This window comes from Motacilla alba, chromosome 2 (assembly GCF_015832195.1).
Source record: "Motacilla alba alba isolate MOTALB_02 chromosome 2, Motacilla_alba_V1.0_pri, whole genome shotgun sequence".
NCBI lineage: Eukaryota > Metazoa > Chordata > Aves > Passeriformes > Motacillidae > Motacilla > Motacilla alba.
Window position 1 is genome coordinate 41,751,574 of NC_052017.1, and position 25,531 is coordinate 41,777,104.

Below are 25,531 nucleotides of genomic sequence, written 5' to 3' on the forward strand. Positions count from 1 at the left end.
ATAAATGAAGAACTGTTTTCAAATAAATTTGATTATTCTCTCACACAGATGAGACAGGGAAATTGTCACTTCCTCTTTATTTCCTTTTATGTTAGAAGATGTTCTTCTCTGTAGTGTTCTTAATGAGAGACTCTTGAGGATAGAGTCGTGATTAAGTTCAGCTACAGTGAGGATCTGAGAAGAAATAAAAGCAAAGATGATTCGTAGTTGGTGTTTTAAATCAACTTTCACACTCAAATGCATGAAAATTGGGTGTAAGGAAAATATTTTTACTCTAAACATAATGAGCAGTACAACAAGAACTTCAGCTCAAGACCTCTGCTACTCTGAAGTGATTTCTAGCAAAACACTTTACATACCTATACCAGACATAACACTTGGGCCATTTTCTCTACTTTCAGGTAAAACCAAGAAATGAAAAGCATAAAAAAAATTTCTGTCTTTAGTTCTGTGAGTGTCATTGGCATATATTAAATATGCATTGCCCTTCATTGTACTTGCTGTACTCTTTTCAAGATACAACCAGATACACAAAATATTTAGACTGCTAACTCCCAATTAGTCCTTTTCAGCACACAGCAAAGGGTGGGAGCTAGATCACCTACACTTTTCGTATGCTATTCCTAGGTTTGTTAGGCTGGCTTTTTTTCATAGTATAGTAACTTAGAGTGTTACTCGAGCTCACAGATTTGCAAATGATCATAGTTTTATCACAATTGTATTAATTTTTTTTATTTTTTTTTTAAATTTAAGAGCCTGGCCACTTTGCTGATAACTTCGCAGATCCTCAACCAATTTGCAGAATCCTTGCTTCCTTACTGGCTCCAGAAGAGATATAACAGGAGAATGAAGAAACGCATGTGCTCAAAGAAAACTGATACAGACTTGTCATTAGCTGAGCAGGTCAATATGGAGAAAGAAATGGGAACCTATTTGGTACGTTGTAGTACTTAAAAGAGTTAAAACTTTTCTGAGCTGTAGTTGACAGAGGCATCAGCCAAGGCAAACAAGAGTATTTTTGGCTTTCTGGCATGGCAGCTTAATTCCAGCTTCATCAGCTTTGCTGGTAGCTGTTTATGCAGCTGTGTGTTACCCTGGATCAGGAAGTGGATACAGTGCAGGATCCTAGTAACACCAGAATGAAGGGGGAGGAATGAACAGCTCTGTCTGGAGCTACCTAACTCTGTATCACTGGAAAGAAGTATTTTGTAATATGCCCTTAATCCCCAAGGGTAACCCAAAGACTTCCAGGATGAGTAGGCTGGCATAGGGAAGAGGGAAATTATTTATGTTTTGGTTTGATTTTGGAGTAGTACTAGTTTAAATGGTCAGTTAAATTAGAGCCTGAGAGAGAGAGAAAACTTACATCTGGATGGAGCCAGAAACAGAGGACAGAAGAAACCAGCTTTTCAAAACAATATTCGTACTGGATGCTCTTGCCTCTTGAAAACACAGCTTTGGTATTTCCTGTCTTCTTGGTTCTGTTCTTGACCACCTCCTACCCAGTATAATTTTTAATTCTATTTATCAGATTCCATGCAATTTACTACTTAAAATGCTGAAGGAATTTACGCCGTGGATGTCCGTGTGTAGGTTAAGGTCTCACAGACTGGCTGACACCTTGATCAGATGCTGCAAGCACAGTCACAAGAGTCTTAGTACTGTATGATTTTTGCTTTTACAGAATAAGAAGTACGTGTAGATAGTGTACCTTTCATGTAAAAGGTAGACAGTAGCAGTTTGAAATTTGGTAATAACATCATATTAGATTCTTCCTACATGAAGTGCCATGACATTGGAAAAGGAGAAAGAACTATCACCTTTACAGTTTAAAAACTGTACAAATGTGTTCCTGTGTGAAGGTGGGAGGGAGATAGAGTTAGACAGCCTGTGTTGCAGTGCAGGACACAGCAGAAGTCCCTGTGGTAGTGTCTGAGGTGGTAAATCAGCACAGTCCAGCACTGCACCTGCACATCGACCAGCACAGCTCCCAGAGTTATGTGTCAGCATCAAGCCTGACTAAATAAGCTCAGCCTCTTAGACCTGAGCTGACTCCTGGTTCTCAGCTGTCACATACAAAGCCAGTGTGGTGTCTCTGAGTCACATTGGCCATTGCTTCTTGTGCAGAGCAGGATCAAATGAATCTGCACCTGTTGTACTGTTGTACCCTGAATAGTTTTTCTCGGGTACCCAAGAGGTCAGTTGTAGAGAGTTAGGACTTTGCCTTGGATGTGTCCACTGCTAGCCTCAGTTGCAGTTCTAAATACTGTGTACTCAAAGCCTTAATTTTATATTCAATCTTAAGATTATTGTTTTGCTGTGCTTGTGAATAAACGATATTAGACCGCTGATTTGTTTGCAAGCAGTAAGCTGTCAGCAGGCAAGGATATTTCTAAAATTAAAACTGTCACAAGGGGGAAGCATTTGACTGTTTAGTAACTGCGGAGTCTTGACAGAATTCCGTGTTTCAGGCTCTTTTGTTTTGATTCCTTCTTTCACATACCCTTCAGCATTTAATTCTCTATTCTTTTTGTCCTCATTCTCTCTTACTTTTCAGATATCCAGTCCTTAACCCTGTTTAAGATGTAAAAACATCCTGCAACAATTTAATTATTATTTTTCTAATTTCTGCTTCACTCCTCTATTTAATTTTCTCCCTTAATTTATTCCTTGTTTTTGTTTCCTTGGTGGGGTAGCTGATGTTGTGGCTACCCATGGCACAGTTACAAATTTCTTTAACATTGTCTCAGACTCCTGTTTTCCTACACTGAGTTTCATAAATTGAGTAGGAGAAAAATAAATACTTATTTACTTCATACTCTGCTGTTCTGAAAGCTAGTAGGTATTGGGCAAGGAAATGGGAAGCGTGGGGAAGCAGTGGGAATACTGTGCAGTTACCAGAAGGAGGAGCACAAAGGAAAGCTCTCTCTCTGCCTGCAGTGATTGTGTGAGAAAATGATAGCAGTAGCAGATGTGTGGCTGCCATTCCAGTGGACGTTCCTGCAAATATCCCTAAAGAAGGCCTTAGTAAAATTTCGAGCTTGTACAAAATGTTTCTGAGGAAAAAAACTTAATGGCTTCCAAAGTTAGATAGCTGTTCATAGTCTGGCCTGCAGACTGGTTTGTGAGACTGAACTATAATGTGGAACTTCAAAACGAGCTCAAGTGAGAAATTAAATTAATGAGTACCCCATGTTGATTTGTGAGCTTGCAGGCTTCTACTGCCTCTCTCTGTTTCCTAGGAGAAAAAAGCCCTAGGTGTTGGAGAGGGCAGTCAGTTTAACAGCTATAATGGGCAAAAAAGAGTAGATAACCACGTGTCTGATGCATGGAGCCAAAACCACTTTCATGTGGTTCTTGCAATAATTTCAGTTACTGTCAAATTTTCATAATTTTAGTTTTGAAAGAGAGGACAATACATATGTCTGTGTAAATACAAGATACCTAGATTCTACTTTTAACTTCTTTGTGGTATTTCATCATCATTTGTTTTTAAACACTTTTTCTTTAAGAGGGGTTGGTTTGGTTCTTTCATAAAAAAATTGTTGCAACCATAGCAAGCTGTTATTAATACTACAAAACTAATATGCAGATAAATATATGATCACCTACATGTGGGTACTTAATCAGCATTTAAGTACCCACATTCTTGGTTTAAAGATCAGGGGATAAACCTGTTGGGATTTGTTAAATAGGGTTTTTTGTTTGCTCTAATTGTTCCTTTCAGATGTCAGTGCTGCCTTGTAGATTTCAATCTTCAAGTGGTCCACTAACTCTGTCCTACCCATTTTGAAATAAACAAGCAGAAATACTGGAAAAGATTTGCCTATCTGCCAGCCTACCATTCTGGTTAGGTCTTTCATGGACAGTCTGAAATGCTAGGACTTTTATTGCCACAGTGTTCTCAGAGGATGTTCTGCCAGTTTAAATGCATGGTGCTGTTTTCCTATTCCTCACTGTTCCTTCTGTTACTGTTTAACTGAGATGCTCGGAAACCTGCATAGGTTTATGTAGTTACTTCATGTAATAAGGATAGGAAGTGTGACTTGCATAAAATACAGAAGGAAAAACCTGGGCCTCCCCTTACAAGAAGTTTTTAGTGATTGAATAATTCCAAATTAATTGGATTTTTAGAAAATTCTTAAAAAATTCTTCTTGTTGTCTTCTATCAGCAGCCATTTCCAAACAGCTGATTTGGGATGAGGAAACATGTTTACAACTGTAGTACTATTTCTGTGTTTTGTCATAGGTTTTTTTGTAGGTTAAAGTTGTTCTTATATTTCCTCTATTTTTCAGGGTACTTTTGATGATTACCTGGAGTTGTTCCTACAGTTTGGCTATGTGAGTCTTTTCTCATGTGTTTATCCACTGGCAGCTGTTTTTGCAGTGCTAAACAACATCACAGAGATATACTCTGATGCCTTAAAGATGTGCAGAGTTTACAAGCGTCCATTTGCAGAACCCACAGCGAATATTGGTGTTTGGCAGGTAATTTTTGTGTCTTTTTTTTTTTTTTTTCTATTCATTTGTTTAAAAGAGGTTTCAGCACCAAATGAAAGCTTTGTGTTTGTCCCATGAGCCACTTCAAAGTTCACTAGGCACTTTGTTCTCTTCAATGCCTTGGAATATCATCTGTCCAACTGTATATCTCAGTGATATTTTTGGTGTGGTTTTTGATCACATGCCTTTTAGCTGCCTTGGAAAAAAAAACCAGATCTTTTCTTTAGTTCTTGTGTATGTATTGTACTTCTGTTGCAAGTTCGACAAAGCAAAGCTTCCAGCTACTGCCCAGTATTCTTTATAGCTAGTGTATTTTAGAAATGGTAACTTCTGATGCTATCTCAGAAGAGTGGAGCACAGCAGGGGTTTCAAAAGAAATGGAAGAATAGGTAAGTAGTTTGATTCCTCAGCCAGGCTTGTGGCCTATGCACCCATGGTTACTGGTACTCAAGCTGACTAATTTGAAAATAACTTGGATCTGTGAGCAGGAGCTGGAACTTTCTGCACAGCCTGAGCACTGTAGTCTATCTAAACAATTTCATGGTGATAGTACTGGGTTAAGCATTTTCTGTCCTCATTTGTTTGTCCATGCAGTCATGCTGCCACCAGCTATTTTGGGGCCTGTTGAGTGTGCTGCATCAGTGAACTGATCCTGACCAGAGTTTTCTGGAGTGACTAAATTGCACCCAGAAACTTTAGCATTCCATAATAGCAGTGCTTGATAAGGGAATGTGATAAGGTTGGGTGACCTTTCTAGGAGATGATGCTTATTCTAGTTTTATTTAACAGGTTTGCTAATGTTACGTAAGGGAGATAAAGGGCACAGTGAGCTAATGGATTATTCAGTTTGGAGGGGTTGTAAATGTTATCATATGAAGCAAGTGAGTGGTGAGAAATGAAATCCTGAAACCTCAAGTAGAACATACAGTAAAAATATGCAAACCAAGGATTCTGAGCAATGTTCATTAGACACATACATAGATATTAATGAAGGGGACTTAGAGGTGAATTTTTTAATGGTATGCCATTAAAATGTGTGAATTATAATCTGATTGCATTTTAATGTGGGATGTACTTTCTCAGTCCAGATCTATGCTGCCAACATCTTTATGGCATAGCTGCATTGACCAATTGTGTAACAACCAGAATAATCAAGCTGTGGTCATAAGACACAAGTATAGCTGCAGGTGTATTAATAGCATTTGTTTTTGCTAGAATAGTTTGTTTCAATTAAGGGAGTAGGCTGAAAAATTATAACATCACTACAGTACTGTAATTTTGTTTTATGGTGTCATTTTTTAACTAATGGCAGAAATGAATGTGCTTTGGGAATTAAAAATAACAACTAACTTTTCAAGTCATCCATTTCATATGGGGAATAAGAGCATTTGCTGAAAGATTTCTGTTAAAGGAATACTAGAATTATTTTATCAGGTGAGCTGAGTCACTAGCTTCTTTTCAAGGAGAAAGTTATTGCTGCTAATTCATTGTAACAGTCACTACTATCCTGTGTCAGTCTTTCTCATTCCAGACAGGACCTTGGAATAAGTAACCATTATATTGCAAATGTAATTGTTAAGCTGTATTAATATTTTCATTAATACATTTTGTGGGAGCTCTGTAGGCAAGAGCTTCTTAGACTTGTATTGCATGTGTTTAAATGTAAATCTGTTAACAAATCTCAAGTGGTTGTGATTTTAAAAAGGCATTCTGAACCTTTTCCTCTTAACATTCAGACAGAACCTCCAATGCCAGTGTTAGGATTACTAGTTCCTCTTGGAATTTTGCACTTTTTCCTTTATCCTGAAATAAATTTTTTTGGGAGTACAGCTGTCGATGTGTGCTTCCTCTTTCATGTGTTCAGGTTACAACCTTGTCGTGGTCTTGTCAAGCTGATGAGGTCAGGACTACTTGCTAAACAAGTCCTGTGCCATAGAATTCAAAAGATGACAGAAAATAAGCTAAACTAATGCATCTTCTGAGGCTTTAGTGAAGAGAGACGTACCATGCAGAGCAATTTGGGACTAGTAAGCTAGAGGTAATGGTCATAACTGTAAATATATTTTTGTTTTATTTCAGTTGGCCTTTGAAACTATGAGTGTAATATCAGTTGTTACTAATTGTATACTGATTGGAATGTCTCCAGAAGTGGATGCCCTTTTCCCAGACTCAAAAATGGACCTTGTTCTGACTGTGGCATTGGTAGAGGTAGGTCTGCCTTCAAAAAATGCTATGTTGTAGCAAATAACCCAAACACCAGTGGAAATGATAGCAGGAATTAGACTTTACCTCACATTTTATATGAGAAGGAAATTAAGATTTCCCTATCAAAGAAGTGTTTCAAAGTCTTCCTTTTTGATTTCTTTCTCTTCTGTGTTTTCATTTGCTGTGAATGCTGTTGCCATGCTTTCCCAAGCATTCCCAAGATACTGTGCATTTGTTGCTTCATGTACTTCAAGTATTTTGTAGTGCTATTTCAAGAAGCAAAATAATCACATTTTTGTGAACTGTTTATTTCTCTGCTTGGGTTGTGACCCCAGCATATCTTAGAAAGACTTCCTACGTAATCTTTATGGATGTATCCTGTAGGGCTTATCTGAAACAGCTATGTGTCATGAGTGTAAATATTTGTGATTGTAACAGCATTTGGGTTTAATCTTTTCCTAATTCCATGTAGTAAGCCCATCAGTGTTGTTCCTTTTCAGACATGGAGGAATGACTGTGGGTATTTTACAGAACTGATATTGCAGGAGTTTGCCCTTATAAATCTTTCCTTCAGGGCTTTCTTGTATTGCATTACCTTGACTTTTTCCATTATTCTGTTTTAGCCTTTAGAAACTGCATTTTCCTTTTCTCATGGCAAAAGGTCTGGATTTTGTATGTGTAGTTACAAAAGTGCATCACCTTACAGAGGTGCATCAGGAGCATTTACTTCTTATTTGTTCATTTTACAGGTATTAAGTGTTATGCAATGAATTATGAGCTTGCTTTGAGTTTTATTTTCCAAGTCGTAAGGTTTGCAGAGTTAGCTATAAATATGAATCATGTCAACTGGTTTGCTGGATTTTGCATCTACAGGCAGCCTGATACACTCTTTTATTATGCACATGTAGACATTTACATTAACCTCAGTGAGGTGTGGTTTTAATATAAAACTAATCTAGCAAGTCAAATGTAATGATACAGCTCGTTACTGGACAACATATCTAGAGAGGTGATATTTTGAAAACTGAATGGGTAAATGTAGAGCAGTATGGATTTCTGACAGCTCAGAGATGGAGCTGTTTTTGCCTTTGCTTGCTGTGTGTTAGACTTTCATCTGTTTAAATGTGAAGCTGGCTATTTGATCTCTAGGCAGACCTCAGTTTCTTGGTAGACCAAAGGAGAATACCAGCATTTTTCTCTAAATTTAAATTCTGTTTATATGCAGCCCTTTAAGGAACATTAATTGCAGCATAATAATTAGGTAGCTCTTGGAACTCCTTAACATTGTATCTGAAATTATCTATAAATATTGTGGAAAAGGAGATTCAGAAAACAAGGGGAAGAAAGTTTGGATGGAAGAGGTGAATTAGTACTGAGGGGAGGAGAGGGGAAAAATGTTGTCTTATATAGAGAAGCAGCTTTGGTGAAGACCACCAATCTATAATTATCATGGTATGAAGAGACTGTTGGAGGCTAATGCTGGATGAGCCAGAGAAAATTGAAGGTATTAATTTGTTAAAGGAAAGTCAAGCTTTCTCTAATTATTCTGCTTAATAAAAAAAAACCAAAAAAACCAAAACAACAAAACAACAAGCCATAATGCAGTGGTCAGAAAGGATCTATTAAAAAAGTTTTAATCAAAAGTATCCACCATGCCTGATGATTTAAAATATGCCAGTCTGATTTTTTTTTTTAATGGTTGTTTTTCTGTTACTACCAGCTATTTATTGTCTGAGAAAACGGAGAGATACAAAACTAAGATGTGAGTCTTACAGTATGTTTCTGGAGCATAACGAGCCATGTGATTTTTTTGGAATGTTGTTGGTTGGTTATAAACAGTTCCAAAAGTACTCAATGTGAAATGTAAGACTTTTGCTGTCTCCTTAAGGGCATTCTTTCTGTACATTTTAAACAGTATTTAACATCTTCACAGGTGTGGGGTTTGGGGGTTTTTTGTTGGTTTGTTTTGGTTTTTAAAAGAGATCTCAGTGTTTTAAAGAGAGCTCAGGTCATACAATATTGCAAAAAGTTTCATAACACAAATTTTTGACTTTATAGAGTCAAAAAGAGTTCTCCAAATTGAAACACATTTTATACAGCAATTTTAAAAAACCACATGAAAATGAGCACAGCAAACGTGAGTTTTATTTCTGTTGAAAATCATTTCAATTGTGTTGACAGTTCAACATGTTCTTAGTTACAGAAATTTTTTTATCAGAAGTTCTGTTGTACGTATTTCAGGTTAAAACATTGATTACAAAAGGTTCGAATAAAGGAGGATTACTGGATGCTGTGGGGCTATGAACAGCAGCAGTATAAATTTATGTCATCTTCAAGAGATGAGGATGTTTTTGCTTTTGCTTCCTCTGTATTTGCACCATCTTATCTGTTGCACTGAGACTTTCTTTTACCTGGTATGTGATGGAACAGATCAGGGAATTGGTGTGGAAGAAGCTGTCTGACCCCGTTCACTATGGAGCAGGGCAGGAGCAGTGGTGTGTGGGAGACACACAGTTGTGCTGTGGTAGATTTGTGTTGGATTAAATTTGTAGGACTTCCACACCACTGAGCCTTTCTACTTTAAGTATCACTTAATCTACAGAAAGATCTCTGAACTATGAAAGGAGCTCAAATCTCATGTATTGGCAGTATTTCCATGCACCTTTACTCTATTTATTAATGATTAAACTCTGCATTTCAGTTGTAAAGAAATATTCAGGAACAGAATATATTACATTAAACTTCTAGGACAAACCTGATGCATCTAAAGTATGTCAATGTCAAGGTAGAAGAAAATTCAGATGTGTCAGGGTGTTGATAGAAAAGTGTTTTAGATCACCTAGCAGAGATTCAGAAAAACAGGTGAGTTATTTTATTTTCTGATGTTTACTGCAGGTGAAGATGAGCATTTTACTGTGTGTTTGCACTATTTTGACAGCATCTTGGCAGGCAGTTTGAAAATGTTAAGAGAGAAATTTCTTTGAGTTGGCTATGTGTATTTTCACATGTTCTATTGATGGGGTAACCTACTTAAATCTTAGCTGTCTTTAAGTATTTTAATAAGTTTATAGTAACCGAGACTCCAATTGAGTATTTATATATCTGTTTGATGCAAAACTAAACAGAAAAGCATTGTTGCTGTCAAAGCCAAGCACAGGTATTAGGGATGTCCTGATTTTTTTGTCCTTTTTTTTTTTTTAAATGCTAGTGCTTTTTGATAATACTAATACTCTTCAAATGGAAACAGCTTATATAGCAACATTTAACACCACACTACTGAAGTAACAAAGAATTGTGTGTGATATTCTTGTAAGCATTCAATACCCAACCCCTACTGATTTATGCAAAATATTTTTTTCTCATTAACAACTCCTAACTCTGATGCTATGTACATTTTTGGTGGGAGCCAAGTAAATGTTAATTAGCATACCACAGGATACAATATTACCAATTTCAAATAATGGCAAGCATTAAAATAATAAAATATGATAATGATTTTTAAAGTATTAAACCAGTGATTATTTTTTGAACAGTTGACCTATTTTCATCAATTCAACATCTGCTTCCATGGCAACGTGATTTGAACCAGGAGCAGAATGATGAAACTCCCCTCTTTTACTTATGGATGGATGCTAACTGAGTGCAGCCAGTGCAGTTTTCAAACAAAAAGAAGTAGCTGAATGCCCTTAAAGTAGGAAACAGTAAATCCTTATTAACATAATTTTAAAACAGTTGTATCACACTGTGTGTTTAGTTATTCAGACTTCACCACAGACACATGATTCTGGTGTGAATTCAGGTGCAAAGTAGGACATTCCAAGCACGAGTCTGTGCTTGTGTGAAATTGTTCCAGATCACTTCCGACTGCCTACGCTGATTTGAACCACAAAAAAAAAGAAATAACTCTGAAGAAACTTGGTGCATAGTTAGAGAAGTAGGTTAAAACCAGTGTAACTTTAATTCTGCAGTGTTTTTTAAAATTTTTCTTGCAAAAATTGTTGGCAAATAGTTTTGTTCCTGATGACTGTTTCTTTTTAATGTGGGCTCTGGTAAATTTAAGGTATGCAAATTAAATCAGTGTCGGGACTACTCCAAGAGCTGAGTTCAAGAAATCAGTTCTACTCTTAACTACAGTCATTTTTCCTTCTAACAGGACATCAGTAGTGGTGTTTTGAAGCAGTAGCTGTGAAGTACAGCTCCTCATGAACATGTCCTAGCCTTGAAAAGCAACTCATGAAATCCAGCCCTGAAGTGTAGTAAACTAATGGAAAGCTTTTTTGCAGAAGTGCACCTAGCCTGGATGTTTTACGTCGCATGAGGGATTTGGGAATTAGTTGAAAATACTAAGTAGTAATGAAGGTCCTTCTTGATAATGGTAATATAAAATCTGACATTACCATCTAGAAACATGATTTTGGGAAGAATGTAATCAGCTGTGCTGTAGATGAAAACAAGGACCTTTGCATAGGGACATGGGTGGTGTATTTGTAGTAAACATGGCTTAAACAGTTGGTCTGTGTTGATTTAATTTCATGGTGTTCTCATAAGGACATCGATCTTTATCAGCACCATAGAAAAACCTGTATTGAAAAGTTGGTTCTGTAAGAAGTATGGAGTAGAATAAAGGAAGTAATCCTTTCTTAAACCTTAGTTTTTCTGAGTGAGAAGGAGCTGATGGTGCATTTATAAGAGGCTGGAAAGCAGGAATTGTAGTGTGTCAATAAAGCTGATCGAAAGTCAAAGTGATTGAGAGTTGCCTGGTATCCAGCTTTTCTTTAGAATTCCATTAAGTGTATTTTTTCATCAAAGCCCTCCTTGTATAGATTAGAAGTTCTTTGAGCTTCTGCTGAACAATCTTGATGTAGTAGTCCCAACACTCAGTTAGCTCAACAGGAAGTTTGACAGTTGTTTCTGAAATGGTGTGCCAGAGAAACTGGGAAAAACTACCAGAGTCAAACAGTTTGAATTCTGGTAGATGTCAAGGTATATTTATCATCTAGTTCTAGGCATCATTGTACTTTGCGTTCTCCACAAACTTGAAAATCAGCAAACATTGCATTCTGAGTGCAGTTGAAGTTCTTTTGAATCCACTTTCTGAGCAAAAGCAAATTTAGGTGGATTGTTATGTCAAAAAGAAACTATTTCCCCTACTTTTTTCGTTAAAAATTTCTTAAATGTTTTGCAACAGATTTCAGTGCAATCTGTTTTCTCCTGGTAAAGCTAGGTAATTTTGTTTTCTACAAAACAATTCTTGTTGAATTATTTCCTGGCAGTAACGTACATGACTCCATTCTGGCCAGGTGGAAGTGAGGCATGGTCCTGCATGGTGTAGCATGCTACATGTGTGGAGGAAACAGCTTTGTTCATGTAGAACTCATAAGTTTGGGATTTAGAACATAGGCTAAATACACATTTATGTAAGGGCCAACTTTAGTAAAAAAGGAACTGGGAAAAAGAGCAGAAAAATAGGCTGTGCAGCATACACACACGTATAAATCCTTTGATATTGATGGAGTTACGGAAGTGCAAAGGTTGAAGCATAACAGCTGTGCATAAAGTGGTGGTTTTGCTGAATTAGTTCTGTGTTATTGCCAGATACTAACATAGGATCCAGGAGTTGCAGAGTTTCACATATGGAATTAAAGAGCAATGTAGGTGGAAGGGACCCCTGGAGATTATTTGCCCAAATCTTTTGCAGGACCCTTGATTAAGTTCTCAATGTCCTTATCAAGATAAGCTAAGACTTGAACACTGCCAGCAAGGGAAAGTCAACCACTTCTCTGGGCAGGTTGGTCCACTGTTTAATTGTTCTCATGGCAAATGATAGTGTTTTCTTCGTATGGGAAGAAAGAAGTTTCTCTGGTGCAGCTTGGTAGCTCATGACCTCTTGTTCTTTCACTATGCAACTTTGTGAAGAGGGTACCTCTGTCTCCTTGAAAACTACCTGTTAGGCCCTGGAAGAACGTGATTAGATCTTACCCACCTGCCCAAGCCTTCTCTTATCTAAATGTAACAAACTGAGTTTCTTCAACCTGTGCTCATATGACAGGTTTTTTGACCCTGTACATGGCTCTCCCAACAGGCTCCCTCCAAATTTTCAGTCTTTGCTTTCCAAGTTGTCAGTGCCACTTAAAAAAAATTTTTTAAAAAAAGTGCTTTTAATTAATGCTTATCCCCTCATGTCTTTCTGCTAATTGCAGTTAGTATTCTTTCTTTGTCTTCAATGTATTTGCTCTTTAATCAGAGAAAATAATTTCTGGGAGTGTTATGCAGCTCTTTTAACTTTCTTACTGCTGAACGGCAACAGTCTTGGGGTATCTCTTTTTCCATGTGTTAATTCGTTTTTGTGGTAATGTGTATTTTCCATACTGACATGTATGCATATATACTGCATTTATAACCTGAGTAGTTTGTCAGTTTTCAGATAAAACTGTAGAGTACATAGTGGTAAATATTTCACACACATAAATATGTGTGTTTTCATTTTCTTCCTAATAGTTAAATGTGTATGAAAAAATACTCAATTATTTACTTATGAGAAAATATTAATTAGGGGGTAAATATAAATCTGTTTTTCAAAAATGGCTCATGCTAAGGTGAAAACCTTACTGACAGCTTTATGGTTCATTTTTTGGAAAATACTTGACAATTTAATCCATCAAGTATTCTATTTCAGTGAAACAGACATCCTAGCCAAGACTTACTTACGCGTGGACATGGTGAAAATGGGAAAACATAGGAAAATGGAAAAATGCAGCATTACTGATGCTGAATATTAAAAAAGGTTAATACAGAGCACTAGTGATTTCAATTAACATATTGTTCTATTCTAGAATACCTCTACCTCAGCTGCAAACATTTTATATATATATATATATATACATATATAGATAAAAAATGATATCTAAAAGCCCTTCTTTAAAAATCTAATATATATGTTTTCATTTTAAATACAATGCAAAATAGTAATTTGATTTTTTAATTCTCTGCTAGACAGGTAAGCCACTGCAGTTTATTCCTAGAATTGAAACTGTGAGACATAAAAATAGTTTGATATTTTAACTTCAAGCTGAAACCCTGGCAAAGATTTCCAGTAGTTGCTGAATAGCCTCAGTGTGAAACTTAATGAAAGCTTCTAAAGCTATGAAGACTTATATAAAGACTATGTCTAAAGACTTTAAAAATTCTGCTGGTTTCTTATTTTACTCTTTGGCAATATTTTAAGAGTAAAAACAAAGTCAAATATCAGTGAATTTAATATTCATATTAGTTTGCAAAAGATTCTTGAAATCATAGGTTTAGTTTTAATATAAAGTGAAGAAATTACCGGAACAGATTGTTCTCAGGGTTTTTTTTTTTTCTCACCTTCAGATGTGGGGAAAGATTCATGGATTTGTCTGTATAAAATTTTATAAATGTTAGCTGCTTCAAGAAGCCTCTTGGAACCATATCAATGAGGTTAAAAAAATCCAGTTTTTCTGTTTGTACATTACTACAAATTATATTTATTTGCAAAATCAGAATTTATCACAGATCTTTTTATTGCCATCTACTGGTTCTTTTGAGGTATTCATTCTGATTTAGAGTTGATTTTTTGGTCATTTTAAATAATAAAGCTTAATGCCAGAAGTGTGTCAGAATGAAAACAAACACTAAGTAATTTGAAGATCTAAATAAGTTCTGTTCCATAGATTTCTGCTAGAATAGAAATGAAAATGCATGTTAACCTCTATGCTTAAATCAACAGATTTTTGAAAGTCTCAGAGCTTAAAACAGTATTTTCCTATTTGTGACTTATTTTCTTTCGTTTCTCCTTATTTTCTATTCTTTACTCAAACACCTGCATTTATAGGTTCTCAATTTACTATGTTTGGACTTGAAAAATAATCACAATGAATTGTGCTCTTCAAACTGTGTACAAGCACTGAAATGTGTTGAATAAATGGTTACATATAGTAATGTGTAGGACAGCAAGAAATCAAGGTACTGCATCAGGTTTTTCAACCCTGATAACTGGAATGTGTTAATGTATTTTACTGTTGTGTCTGCCCCAACTGGAGCATTTTGGCAGTAATGTTCATTCCTTGCTGTCACAATTCAGAATGAGATTTTTATCTTTAAAGAAGACAGTGTGCAAGGGATGACTGAGCTAGAAAAGATCAGGGGTCTTTATAGGCCAGGATCCTTTCTGCAGCAGTGGCCAAGGGAAGAGCAAATTAGTACAACCAGCTATGTAGTCATGTTCTTTCAAAATTAATTCCCAGAATCTGGTGATTTCCAGTGTAACCTGTCTAATAACTGAAAATGATCTGGCCAGAGCTGCCTGGGAAAGTCTGCAATGCTTTTATACAATGGTTTACCTACTTTTTCAAAAGAATTGGAATTATACTCTAGTAAAATGCTACTTAAGCAGCTAATATTGATGTACTCTTGGCATCATAAGTAATTACCATATGTATTGGTTCTACCCTGAATTTTCATAGGTTTTCTCCATGCTTTTTTTTCAATTGTCTTTTCTGTCTGAGAAGCGTTTTTAATTCCTGAATTCTGTAAGTGTGATTGTGACGTTATAGTGAAGGTTAAGAGCACAGGAAGCCTTCTCACTGTACGAAAACCTTGCAGGTGTCTTAGTAGAAACAATGATAGCAAAAGGTAATACTCTCTTCTTGCTGTCATCTGGGTGGTGGTAGAAACAGGGAGCCAAAAAGGTGTCAGGTGCTAGTTAGCTAAAAGAGCTGATCTTTCCAGAAGGGTACTTCAGTGTTCCTTCAGTAGGAATCAGAAATGGATGGGTCTGAGATGGTGCCATTCCTCATGAATTACCATTATCTGGTAGATACTGCTGTATTCCTATTAGGAAGGTTGGATGGGGGAGATGCTGTACGAAGAGAGCACGTTTCTTAACTATGCTAATAAGGGCTTCAGAAGTGTCAGCTTGGAAGAACAGCAGGAGAAGATAGAGTAAGAATATTTTTTTCTGTTTCTTCTGGGATTGTGCAAGGATGCCATAACAACAAAACTTCAAAAGGGAGGATGAATAGAGAACAGATCTTTGCAGACAATTACAAGACAGTTTAGAGAACACTCTAAGAATCAGACTTTCAGATCTCTTTAAAACCCACTTAGTTTAATATTTCCCACAAAGAACTTTCTTTTAATGTGTAAATATTTCCAGCTCAAGCCTGAATATGCTGAATACACTTCCTTGCTGGCAGTTGGAACTTGAACGTCCAGACAAAAGCCAAGTTAATACCTATTAATATTAATTGTTTACTTTCCACTTGATTAGGATTAGTAATTGTCTAATGACAAGACAGAGTATGAACATTCAAAGCCTTCTTGCTTAGGGACCATTTCAAGACTAGCTTAGCATTTCATGAAGCTGAATTATTTTGTTTTGTAAATAATGTATTAGTTTATTCTCTTAAATTATTTAAATAATTCTCTGCAAATGTGCTACCCGTGGCTGCCAGCACAAGCCTGAATAATGGCTTTTCCTAGGAATGTATGAATAGGTTAGAGCTATAGGGCTCCACTGTATATCCATTTATCTCTGATACAGTTTGCAGCAGTGTTACTTCCTATTGTTCTTACTAGGAGTGTTCCTTTTTTACGGACTGCAGTGTTTTCCTGTGTCCAGGAAAATTTTTTTATAATTTCTTTGTCTAACATGCTATGTTTTGGCTGGTTTGTTTGGTTTTTAAACTGTGTACAGCGTTGGACAGTAAATACACTTTCTCATTTGTATCCTCCAGTGATTAAGAGTGAAAATGAGTGTTTCTGAACAGGTGGGGTAGAAAATGTGGGGTTTGCAGCTGCAGCTGGAAAAGAGATGGAAAATAGGAAATCAGTAAAACTAACTATAAATAGCTGGAGAAAGCCAGTCAGACGTGTTGGAGCCTCTGTATTGTTGATTAGATATAAAACCTCTTTACAGAAAGCGTCTTAATAATGTGGTATTGTAGCTCACATGTTTCCTAGTTAGAAAATTGCAGAAAAAATTTACCTTTCTTGTACTAAAATGCTTTGCAATAACTTCTGACATTCTTATTTGGAGTGTTAAACCTTCTGGATCAACTTTGGTACTCATGTTGATGACTTTTTTTACATACCTGCTCAGTATTGTAAGCATAATTAGTAGTCATTTATTGGAAGCTTGCAGTATGAGTTCTATAGTATTTTATTTTAAAATGAGTGAAATTTGTTGGTATAGTTTTCACCCTCCCAATCCTCTTATTAAAAAAGCTCTGAAGAATCGTATGCTGGATTCATTAAAAAAAAGGGGTTTTTTTCCATTTGCTTTGTTTTGTTTTTTAAATGCCACCTGGCACACTTAGATGAAAACTTAGATGATTTTGGAGCTCAAATTGTGCAAGAAAATGAAGCACTGGATTGAAAGGCTATAGCAGAGAGTTTGTTGGGGGTTTTTAATAGTCTTTCTGAAAACGTTTTATTAAATGCAGGCTGAACATGGTCATGAGTCATGCTAGAAAGTAAATGTCAAAAGAACTGGAGCTTAATTACTTTATTTGTGCACTGAATTTTTATCTTACAGTGGAAGAAAGTGTCAATCCAGATTTTCACTCTCCTGATCAGAAGAAATGAGTGAAATGATATGTAATTTTCAAAAGGATTTTTTATGTGTTATGGCAGTGTGCAAGCTGTGAGGTGTGTCCTGCTTTTTTCATGCCTGGAATAGTCCTTTTGAAATCAAGGGAGATTCCTCATGCTTGCCTATTATCAGCTAAATCTCTACAATGAATTACACAAAGGAGATACAGATAGATGCTGCTGAGAATTCATAAACCATGATAAGTTTGATCAAGGTTAGTTTTAGTCAGAGGATTTGTTGTATGATGAAAAGTGTGTGTGTATGTGCCTGGTATATGGATTATGGATGAACCAATGTCAAATATTAGGATATCTTTTATTAAACTTGCAATATAGTTTGTGATACTGCAGTTAATATGCATCTCAGAATATTTTGTGTTTTTTCAGAAGTTCATAACTACTGAAAAATCTGAGACAAACTTGTTTTAGAATCTAGTGAAATGGGAAAGAAACAGTTTATTATAGGAAATGTTTAGATTTTTACTCTTACAGCTTTGCAAATTAAGTTATTGAATTCAAATACTTTTTTTTTTTCTTCTAGCTTCTGAGAGGCTTTGTTTAAGAAAAAAGATTATATACCAAGAGTGGTTATTAATAGGTATTGAATTGTAGTATGTTGAAAACACATGGAAGTATCAGTCCACACTAACATTGGTTCCATCTGGCAGTCCTGCTTCACTTCCTGTGTAATTTTAGTAATTGCAGGACAAAGCAGGAGAAATGTGATGAGTATTAGTGTGACATCTTTCCAGTGGTCTTGATGCCAGTTTAACAAACTAATTCTGTAGAAAGTGTATTACATTATTTTAAAAAACATAAAATGCATATATATGCATGATTTGAAGGTGAACTCCTTACATGTGAGCAAAGGAGTCCACAAAACAGATTATAGAGTATTTCTGTCAGTCCTCCTGTTTCTGTTTCACTCCCTGTAATTAGAATAGACTGTAATGACTTCTAAGTTCTGTCTGCAGCCTGTCCTTTAAGAGTCAAGAGCACAGCTGGAAGTGAGAGTGGGATGTAGCCATATTCCTCCCCTAGGAGACAGCAGTGGAAAAGGGATACTGGTACCATTATGCTGATAGCTTCATGAACTGGTCTTCCATAAACTTGGAAGGTCCTGTCACGGCCCAATAAAACTGACTCTGGGTATGTCAGTAGGAGTGAGTGGATCTGCCTCTTTAGGATTTGTAGTTATTTTGGTGCTTATCTTGGCAGCCACCTGTAGCACTAAACATACTGGTAATTTTCTTGGTAATAGTGAGACTGCAGTTCTTTGCCAGCTGGATGGTATTGTATTGGTGTGGCTGGAATTGCAAGTTCTGCATTTGCTGAGTATGGGTAGAGCCTTGTATTGTTTTGTTGTTCTGTTTTTATGAGTCTTGATCAAATCTTGAGCAAATTGATCAGGCTTTCCAAGCAACCTCAGGTGCTGCGATGGTTACACCAAGACCTCAGCTAGCCAGAGAAGTTAACAGTAATGCTGAAGAAGAAATATTAGGAGTGCACCTCCTCATATGGATGCTCTGTTACAGTATTTTAATAATTTTATTCTGGTATAAATCTTTAAAATGAGAAGTTTCAAATGCACTGAATTTTAAGCCTGTTTTTCTTGTCCACTCCCATCACTCCATAACTGTTCCTGATGGTGGGGTGAATAACAGTGCTGGCAGCTTGCTCTTCCTTCCCACCCTCCATGTAGATTAAACTCTCAGATAGATAGTATCTACAGTCACGCAGTTTAAGTACAAAAGAATTTCTGCAGCAAGGGACCAAATGTATGCTGTAAAATGTCTTCTGAAGTTGAAGTGTAGGAGTATATACCGCTTCGGAATATATATACAGCTGTGTGATATATTTCTCAAATTTTATCTAGGGAAGCTAAATGTAAGAATTGCCTTTCTACCCAAAACTGAACAAAAAGGAAAAGGGAATCCAGTTTCCTTTGCAATGTCACATTGCATTAATAATGGCACCTGCATCTTGCTTTGCTCAGCTTCCCTCTGAAAACATCTGAGCTGCGGAGATCTAGTCTTGGAAGCTCTAGAAAGAGACAGATGCTTCTTTTTATCCCACAGAGTAATTGCAGCTAATATGTTAAAAAAAAAAAAAAAGGCTGTATTACAGATTCCTTTAATAGTTTGGGGGAAGACTTAAAACTTTGTTGCCTCTGTTTCAAAGAAAAGATGCCACCTCTCATGTAGTTTTCTCTTAGTGCGTTGCCTCAAGACACTGCCCTCATACACTTATACTGATGGATTCTGCTGATACAGAAGTGTCCTTATGCATGCGTATTCATTGTATAACACACAATGGTAGCTTCAATATTTTGGCAAAAAAGTTAAGACTTAGAGAGAAATTTATGGTAAATTTTTTGATTCCTTAGGCCTACTGCCATCTGGAGCTACAAACTGCACCTTTACCATGGGTACCTTTCTAATGTGCTTTTTATTAAAGAATTTAGCTACATTTGGAAAACCAGTGTCAAAATCATTCAGGACCTGAGAGGGCTACCTAGTGTTTCGGTGTGTAACTCAGAAAAAGCTTCACTTTGGCAGGACAGGGCTCAGGTGTGCCTCATTCTTCCTCTGTTTCTGTTTTCATCAGGGGAAATTGAGGGTGACTGTTTGAAGGTGGAGTAGCTGCAGTAGCATGTAACAGCTCTGCCAGTCTAGCTGGTTGGGGAATGAAGATTCAAAGTGTTTTGTAGACCCTGCCTTAAGTTCAGTGTATCTAACTTTTCTTCAGCTACTCTGAACCCAGATCATGACCAGACTGGCAATGTGTGAGATTGCTGACATAAGGGCTTTGAGCCTTGCAAAGTAACCTATTTATGAGCTTTCACTTCTTGTGATTCACTAATTTTTAACCAAAATCTCCCAAGTACAGTTTAAGCTGGTTAATACTTTTAGCATAGAAAAGTATTTAGTCACTGCTCCTTTCATGATCGCTTTCCAACTGCTGTTTTCTGAATCACATGAACTTATGTCTTTAAACTTTTCCTCACAGATCAGTTATTTCAAAATACTTCATTTATTTTTCACCAAGGTTGTCTCTCTTTTTAAAGTGATGATACCTGAAATAAGCTACAAGTGCACATATTTCTGAATATAAAAAAGGTTCAGGTACATCCTGTGTTGTATGTGATGCTCTTTTTAGCATGTCAAAAGGTTTTTTGTTCTTCTCTGCAGTAACCTTGTACTGAATATTTCTTTTTTCCTGAATTAGTGCTACACATCTTCTAATGTGTAGCTACGTTGTCTTGTTCATTGGGACTGTTTCCTCCGTTTTTCTCTTTAGTAGGACTGTCTTTTCAGTTTTTCAGGATTGCTGAATTCTAATCATGCTCATTAGAGCACTTCGATTTCTCCTTGCTTGGTATCATATATGCAGTTCTTAAAGAAATTTTCCTGTTTATTCACTAAAATTGTCAGTGAAACTGCTGAACCAGAATCCAGTCCATTGCAGATCTTTGTAGGCCCCCACGGAATAGGCATTCCAGCCTAACAGTTGTCAATGGTTACTATTGGAGGCTTTTTTCTTCCAGTCATCTGGAAGATGTGTGTTTTCCTGTTCAGTTATGTGGAGTGTTTTGAAAGTGATACAATTACTGTCAATCTTGTCAGAGTAGTTACATTTACTTTTATTGTTGCTTCTGAACCTGCTTTTCAAGTTCATGCATTTTTGTGCTGTAGTTTCATTTGTGAATGATTTTGCAAGGAATTTTGCAAGGAAATATATATTAATACTGAGTTTCTAGCTGTCAAGTTGCAACAGAACATGTGATTCATCCTCTGCCACTGTTCTCTGAATTAAAACCATTTACTGTTATATCAGGGCATGTGCATGATAGGGAGAAATCACACAAGAAATAGAGGCCAAAAAATTAATTTGTTGTTGTATTGGTGGAGTTTTGTTGGCACTTGCACTTCCAAAGAAGTTTTCCATTTGAATTCTACCTGGTAGGCTTTGGGCTTGTCAAGTGAGAAAGGATAGGGGTCTGTTCTGTGAACTAATGGTGCGCCATGATTCCCTAAGCTCACCTCTACTCAGAGCAGAAAGGGGGTCTGAGGTATTTTTAAGCAGGCAGTGTTTTGTGGAAGGTGACTAGTTAGTGACCTCTCCCAACAGAGTCTCTCCTTCATTATCCCTGAGGTGAGGTTGCGAACACACCATGGTACTGTCACTGAGCTCTTGAGTCATTAAAAACATAGTGCAAGCTCTGATCTGGCCACACAGATAATTTGTTTCATTAGTACTGCTGAATATGTGGAAATATGTGCCAGTACAGAATCACTGTCCCTTTAGACCCCTTTTCATGTAATAACAATTTGTTGCATTGCTGTGTGAAAGTAAGAGGAGAAGTATGTGGTGGGAGGGTCTTGCCCGTGCTTGCTAATATAGAATATAACTGTCTTATTTTAAAGCTAGATAGCATGTTAGTCGTCTGTTATGAAATGTTAGCATAATATTTAGGAATTTTTGACAGTGTTAAGTCTGGCAGTGTGTGAAGGTGGGTTGCTTTGGATAAAGTATCATGTATTGGCAATGCTTGGCCAGTTATAAGGCAAAACACTGCCACAAACATAGGTCAGCATAGGTGGTAGTTTCTGTTATCAGGTCACTGACTAGTATTTAGAGAATAATTATTCTTAGGGAAGGGAAAGGAAACACAGTAGCTTACAATGAAAAGAACACAAGCATTCACTCATGATTTTGGTAATCAAAGGGCTTAGTTAAGTGCTAGTGTGTGGTGGAGTTCATTGTCTCTGTATTGGCATACTTCTTCAACAATCATAAAATCTGGGGAGTTCTGTGACATTATGCTAAATTTGTTCTGTACCTTTGACAGTTCTATTCTGTGTTGATAATTATATTTTTATCTCTGGATTCAGTAACAAAGCCACCACTCATGCCCAAGATAAAGTTTGTCATCTTCAGTGAATAGCTTTCAAAAGAGGTTATAGACAGACTATTAGTGGCTCACCTTTAGTTAGGAGGTATTATGAGAGTAATAATTTTATCCTGGAGAGGTGGTGCACAGAAACTCTGAATATGGTGGCTCTCACAGTCGTTTTACCACTAGAGGGCTTATTTGTATAACAGTGAGATTGTTCTGGAGAAGGGTGCATTGAGACAGCTTTCTGATGCTTCATATGGTCCAAGAAAAACAGATGGAAGTGTGAAGTTCAGGGGCTGGGTATCAGACTGCAAAGTCAATAATATAATGAACTAGCTAGTTCTAAACTTGGAAAATGAAATAAGAGTTAATATCTCAATCTGCAACTAAACATAGAGGCTGATTGGAATGAAGAATAGATTGGAGAAAATAAATTCAAATATCCTGTCAAAGTGTGTGTTTTAAGAATTTTGTTGTTCATTTAACTTCTGCTTAAAGCATCTCTAACAGAATTATGCATTTTTGGACATAAGTTGCATTGTCTTTGTTTCTACTTCTCTTTTGATTTTCATCACAGCTGAACATTTCTTCATTTTTGCAGTCCACGCTAGCATGCGTGTTTCCTTGGGAATCTGCTTAGTACGGAATGTGCCTGATTCACAGTGCCAATGAGAATCCCAGTACAAGTGTCCTCTCTTTCCTTTTCATAAAGCGTGAGTTGTAATGGCAGAATATAACATCTCTTCTGGCACTTTCCAAGAGTCTCTCTTTTGTTTTGAAACATTGCTTGGCAGTTGCTTGGCTTGTCAGTACAGAATCTGTGGAGACAGCTTTCCCAAAAACTGCCACTAGCTTTGGATTTTTGCCTGCATATGCACTTAAATTAATTTTTGCAAAACTAGAGTTCTTGGTCTGAGTCTCTTCTTTTGTTTAGATACTGCAAATTCTGTTTAATGATTCTTGAAATGTGTAGTTGTCATTCTGAGTTTTATGTCTGTCATTAGATAGTATGGAATCCCTAATAAAGACAGTGCAGCTTCATATTTTCTCAGTAATCTCTAGATAAACTGTGGTGGGATTTTTTGTTTTCTTTTTTTTTAAGAACTACATACAACTTGGTAACAAAACAGTTGGTCATATATATTGGATATATATTGGATACTCTTGCTGGTGCTGGAAGTAGTTACACAATGGAGAGTTTAAAGGAAAATTTGGCAGGTTATCCCCCTTAAAAAAAAATAAAGGCAAAATTTTGTATCTTGAAACATATACACAAAAAGGAGTAGCTGTCTAGTTTTTACGTCCATCTTGTTCGCTAATGTTTCTTTTCCTGAAGAAAAATCTCTTCAGAAGTCTAATGTTCCACATCGCTACAAAACTGTATTTCTGTGCAGATAATACTTTTCTCCTTGGTGTAGTGGTTTGGTATCACAAATGCTGTGACCACAGAACAAGTGGTGGCATGTATCGCGTTTCCGCTCTAGCTTGGCTCATAATAGTTGCAGATATATTTGTTTTTTTCTTTTTCCTCTTCCTGTTCCCCAACTGTTTTCAAAATCTGTAGACAACAGTGACTTCTCTCATAAGTATCCCTGACAGCTGTAAGACCCAGATGCCAAGTTCTGGCTCGCAAGCCTTGACCTGCTTTTGGGCTTCTTTTCTGGTCTTTTGGCTGGCTCCTCTGCTTGTTGCTGGGGCAGCTGCAGAATCGTCTCTGGAGCCGATCGATGCAGGGCTGGCTCATTCGCAGTGTGATTCATTGTTGTTGATGCCACTTCTCTTAGACTTAGCTCAGGGAGAATTATGTTTCTAATATATTCCAAGAGCAGGAATTCTTAAAATTCTCAAGTTATTGTGATTACAAATACTGACTTTTAAATTTTCTGACTGTAAATAGAAAGTTTAGTTCTGCTTTTCTTAGAAGGAAAAACAGTCTGAATATTAGTACAAGGCATAAAGAACAGTAATCCTCCATCTTTTCGTGTTTTTATTGGCACTAGCTTTCTGGATAGAAAAGAGTGACAGTATTTTCTTTGTATGAAATGTTTCAGTGGCTTTGTAAAGAGCAAGTTTGTCTGAAACATGTTTAAAATGTTTTAAAAGGAATGTGCTTATAATTTGAGGACCAGAATACATTGACTGTGTTACCTCTTCATGGATTCAGTATCAGTAGCTATGCATGAAGAGTGTGTAGTCTGGTTTGGAAGAGGCTCTGCAGATTATTAAAGGGAAGAGGAGAAGAAAGTGTGCCAATACAGGGTGCAGGGCCAGGTGGTATGTCTAAACCTTGTTTCAGACAACTGGAATTTATGAAAAATAAATGACTGATTTTTTTTAAAATTTTTTTAATCTCAGGAAAATATGAAGTTTTAACACCCAACAAAACTACTGGAATTTAGTATCATTGAAGTCCATCTTAGAGTAAGAAAATACAAGTAAATGACCATTGACATTGGAGGTGAAGCGCTACCTGTATCTTTAGAAAAACTAAGAAGCAGGACCAAAATCAGCCCTTCAGTGGGGATTATATGGTTGCATGTTGGGAGAGGGTGTGCAGGGTTTTAAGAAAAGCTGCTGTAACTGGATAAACATATGGAGAGGTTATCTCATTGCCTCTGATTGTATTTCAGAGCAGGAGACAAATACAAATGGAGGTTACAAAAAAGAGATATTGACTTGCTAAATATCTCCAGGAATATGCACTATAATTTACAAAAGTAAATTAATTCCGTGCTGTAGGTAGTTTTTAATTTTTTACTACTTATAGTATAAACATTAGTAACAAAAAATTAGAATAAGCTCAATATTGTAAATGCGACTGCCAAGATTTTATTCTAAGTGTAATTCAGAGCTGATTTCATGCCGGTGATTTGTGTCTCTTAATGAGAATACAGTTTTGCGAGACCTTGAGTGTTAAAGCTTACCACACTGACAGTTTTCTTTCTATTAGCCAATTGTAAGTATATGTTCCCAAATTAAAATTCTGTCCAGACCTACCTCCAGTTCTGAGATGTTCCCTTAACACAGAGTAAGCCTTCATCCTCTGCCTTCTGGAAATCTTTGAACGTGGTTTCAGGTTTTGAATCTCTGTGTTGGTGCATATTTGAATCTAGGTTTCAGCTCTGTCTATGAAGACATGTAGCAGAATACTGCCTTTGTTTTGCACAGGAGAAGTCTTTTTACCATTGGATGCCATGAATACTGGGTATTCTTTGAAAACTTTGTGTCTGAGATATGAGGGGTATGTTCCTTTGTTTAAAAGTTATTTTATTTGTGCTTTTTCATCCCAGTGTTATTGCTTTCTGCAAAGAGCAT

The 25,531-nt window shown here is 36.6% G+C and overlaps 1 protein-coding gene across 3 annotated transcripts in view; it reads left to right on the top strand.

Moving 5' to 3' along the window:
- The window catches only part of ANO10 (anoctamin 10), a 121,964-nt gene that overhangs the window by 14,529 nt on the left and 81,904 nt on the right, over window positions 1-25,531 (top strand). For all 3 annotated transcript variants that reach the window (XM_038130060.1, XM_038130062.1, XM_038130061.1), the window contains 3 exons: window positions 754-936; window positions 4,297-4,488; window positions 6,580-6,708. In XM_038130060.1, coding sequence (XP_037985988.1) covers window positions 754-936; window positions 4,297-4,488; window positions 6,580-6,708 — 504 coding nt within the window. The remainder of the gene's footprint in view (window positions 1-753; window positions 937-4,296; window positions 4,489-6,579; window positions 6,709-25,531) is intronic.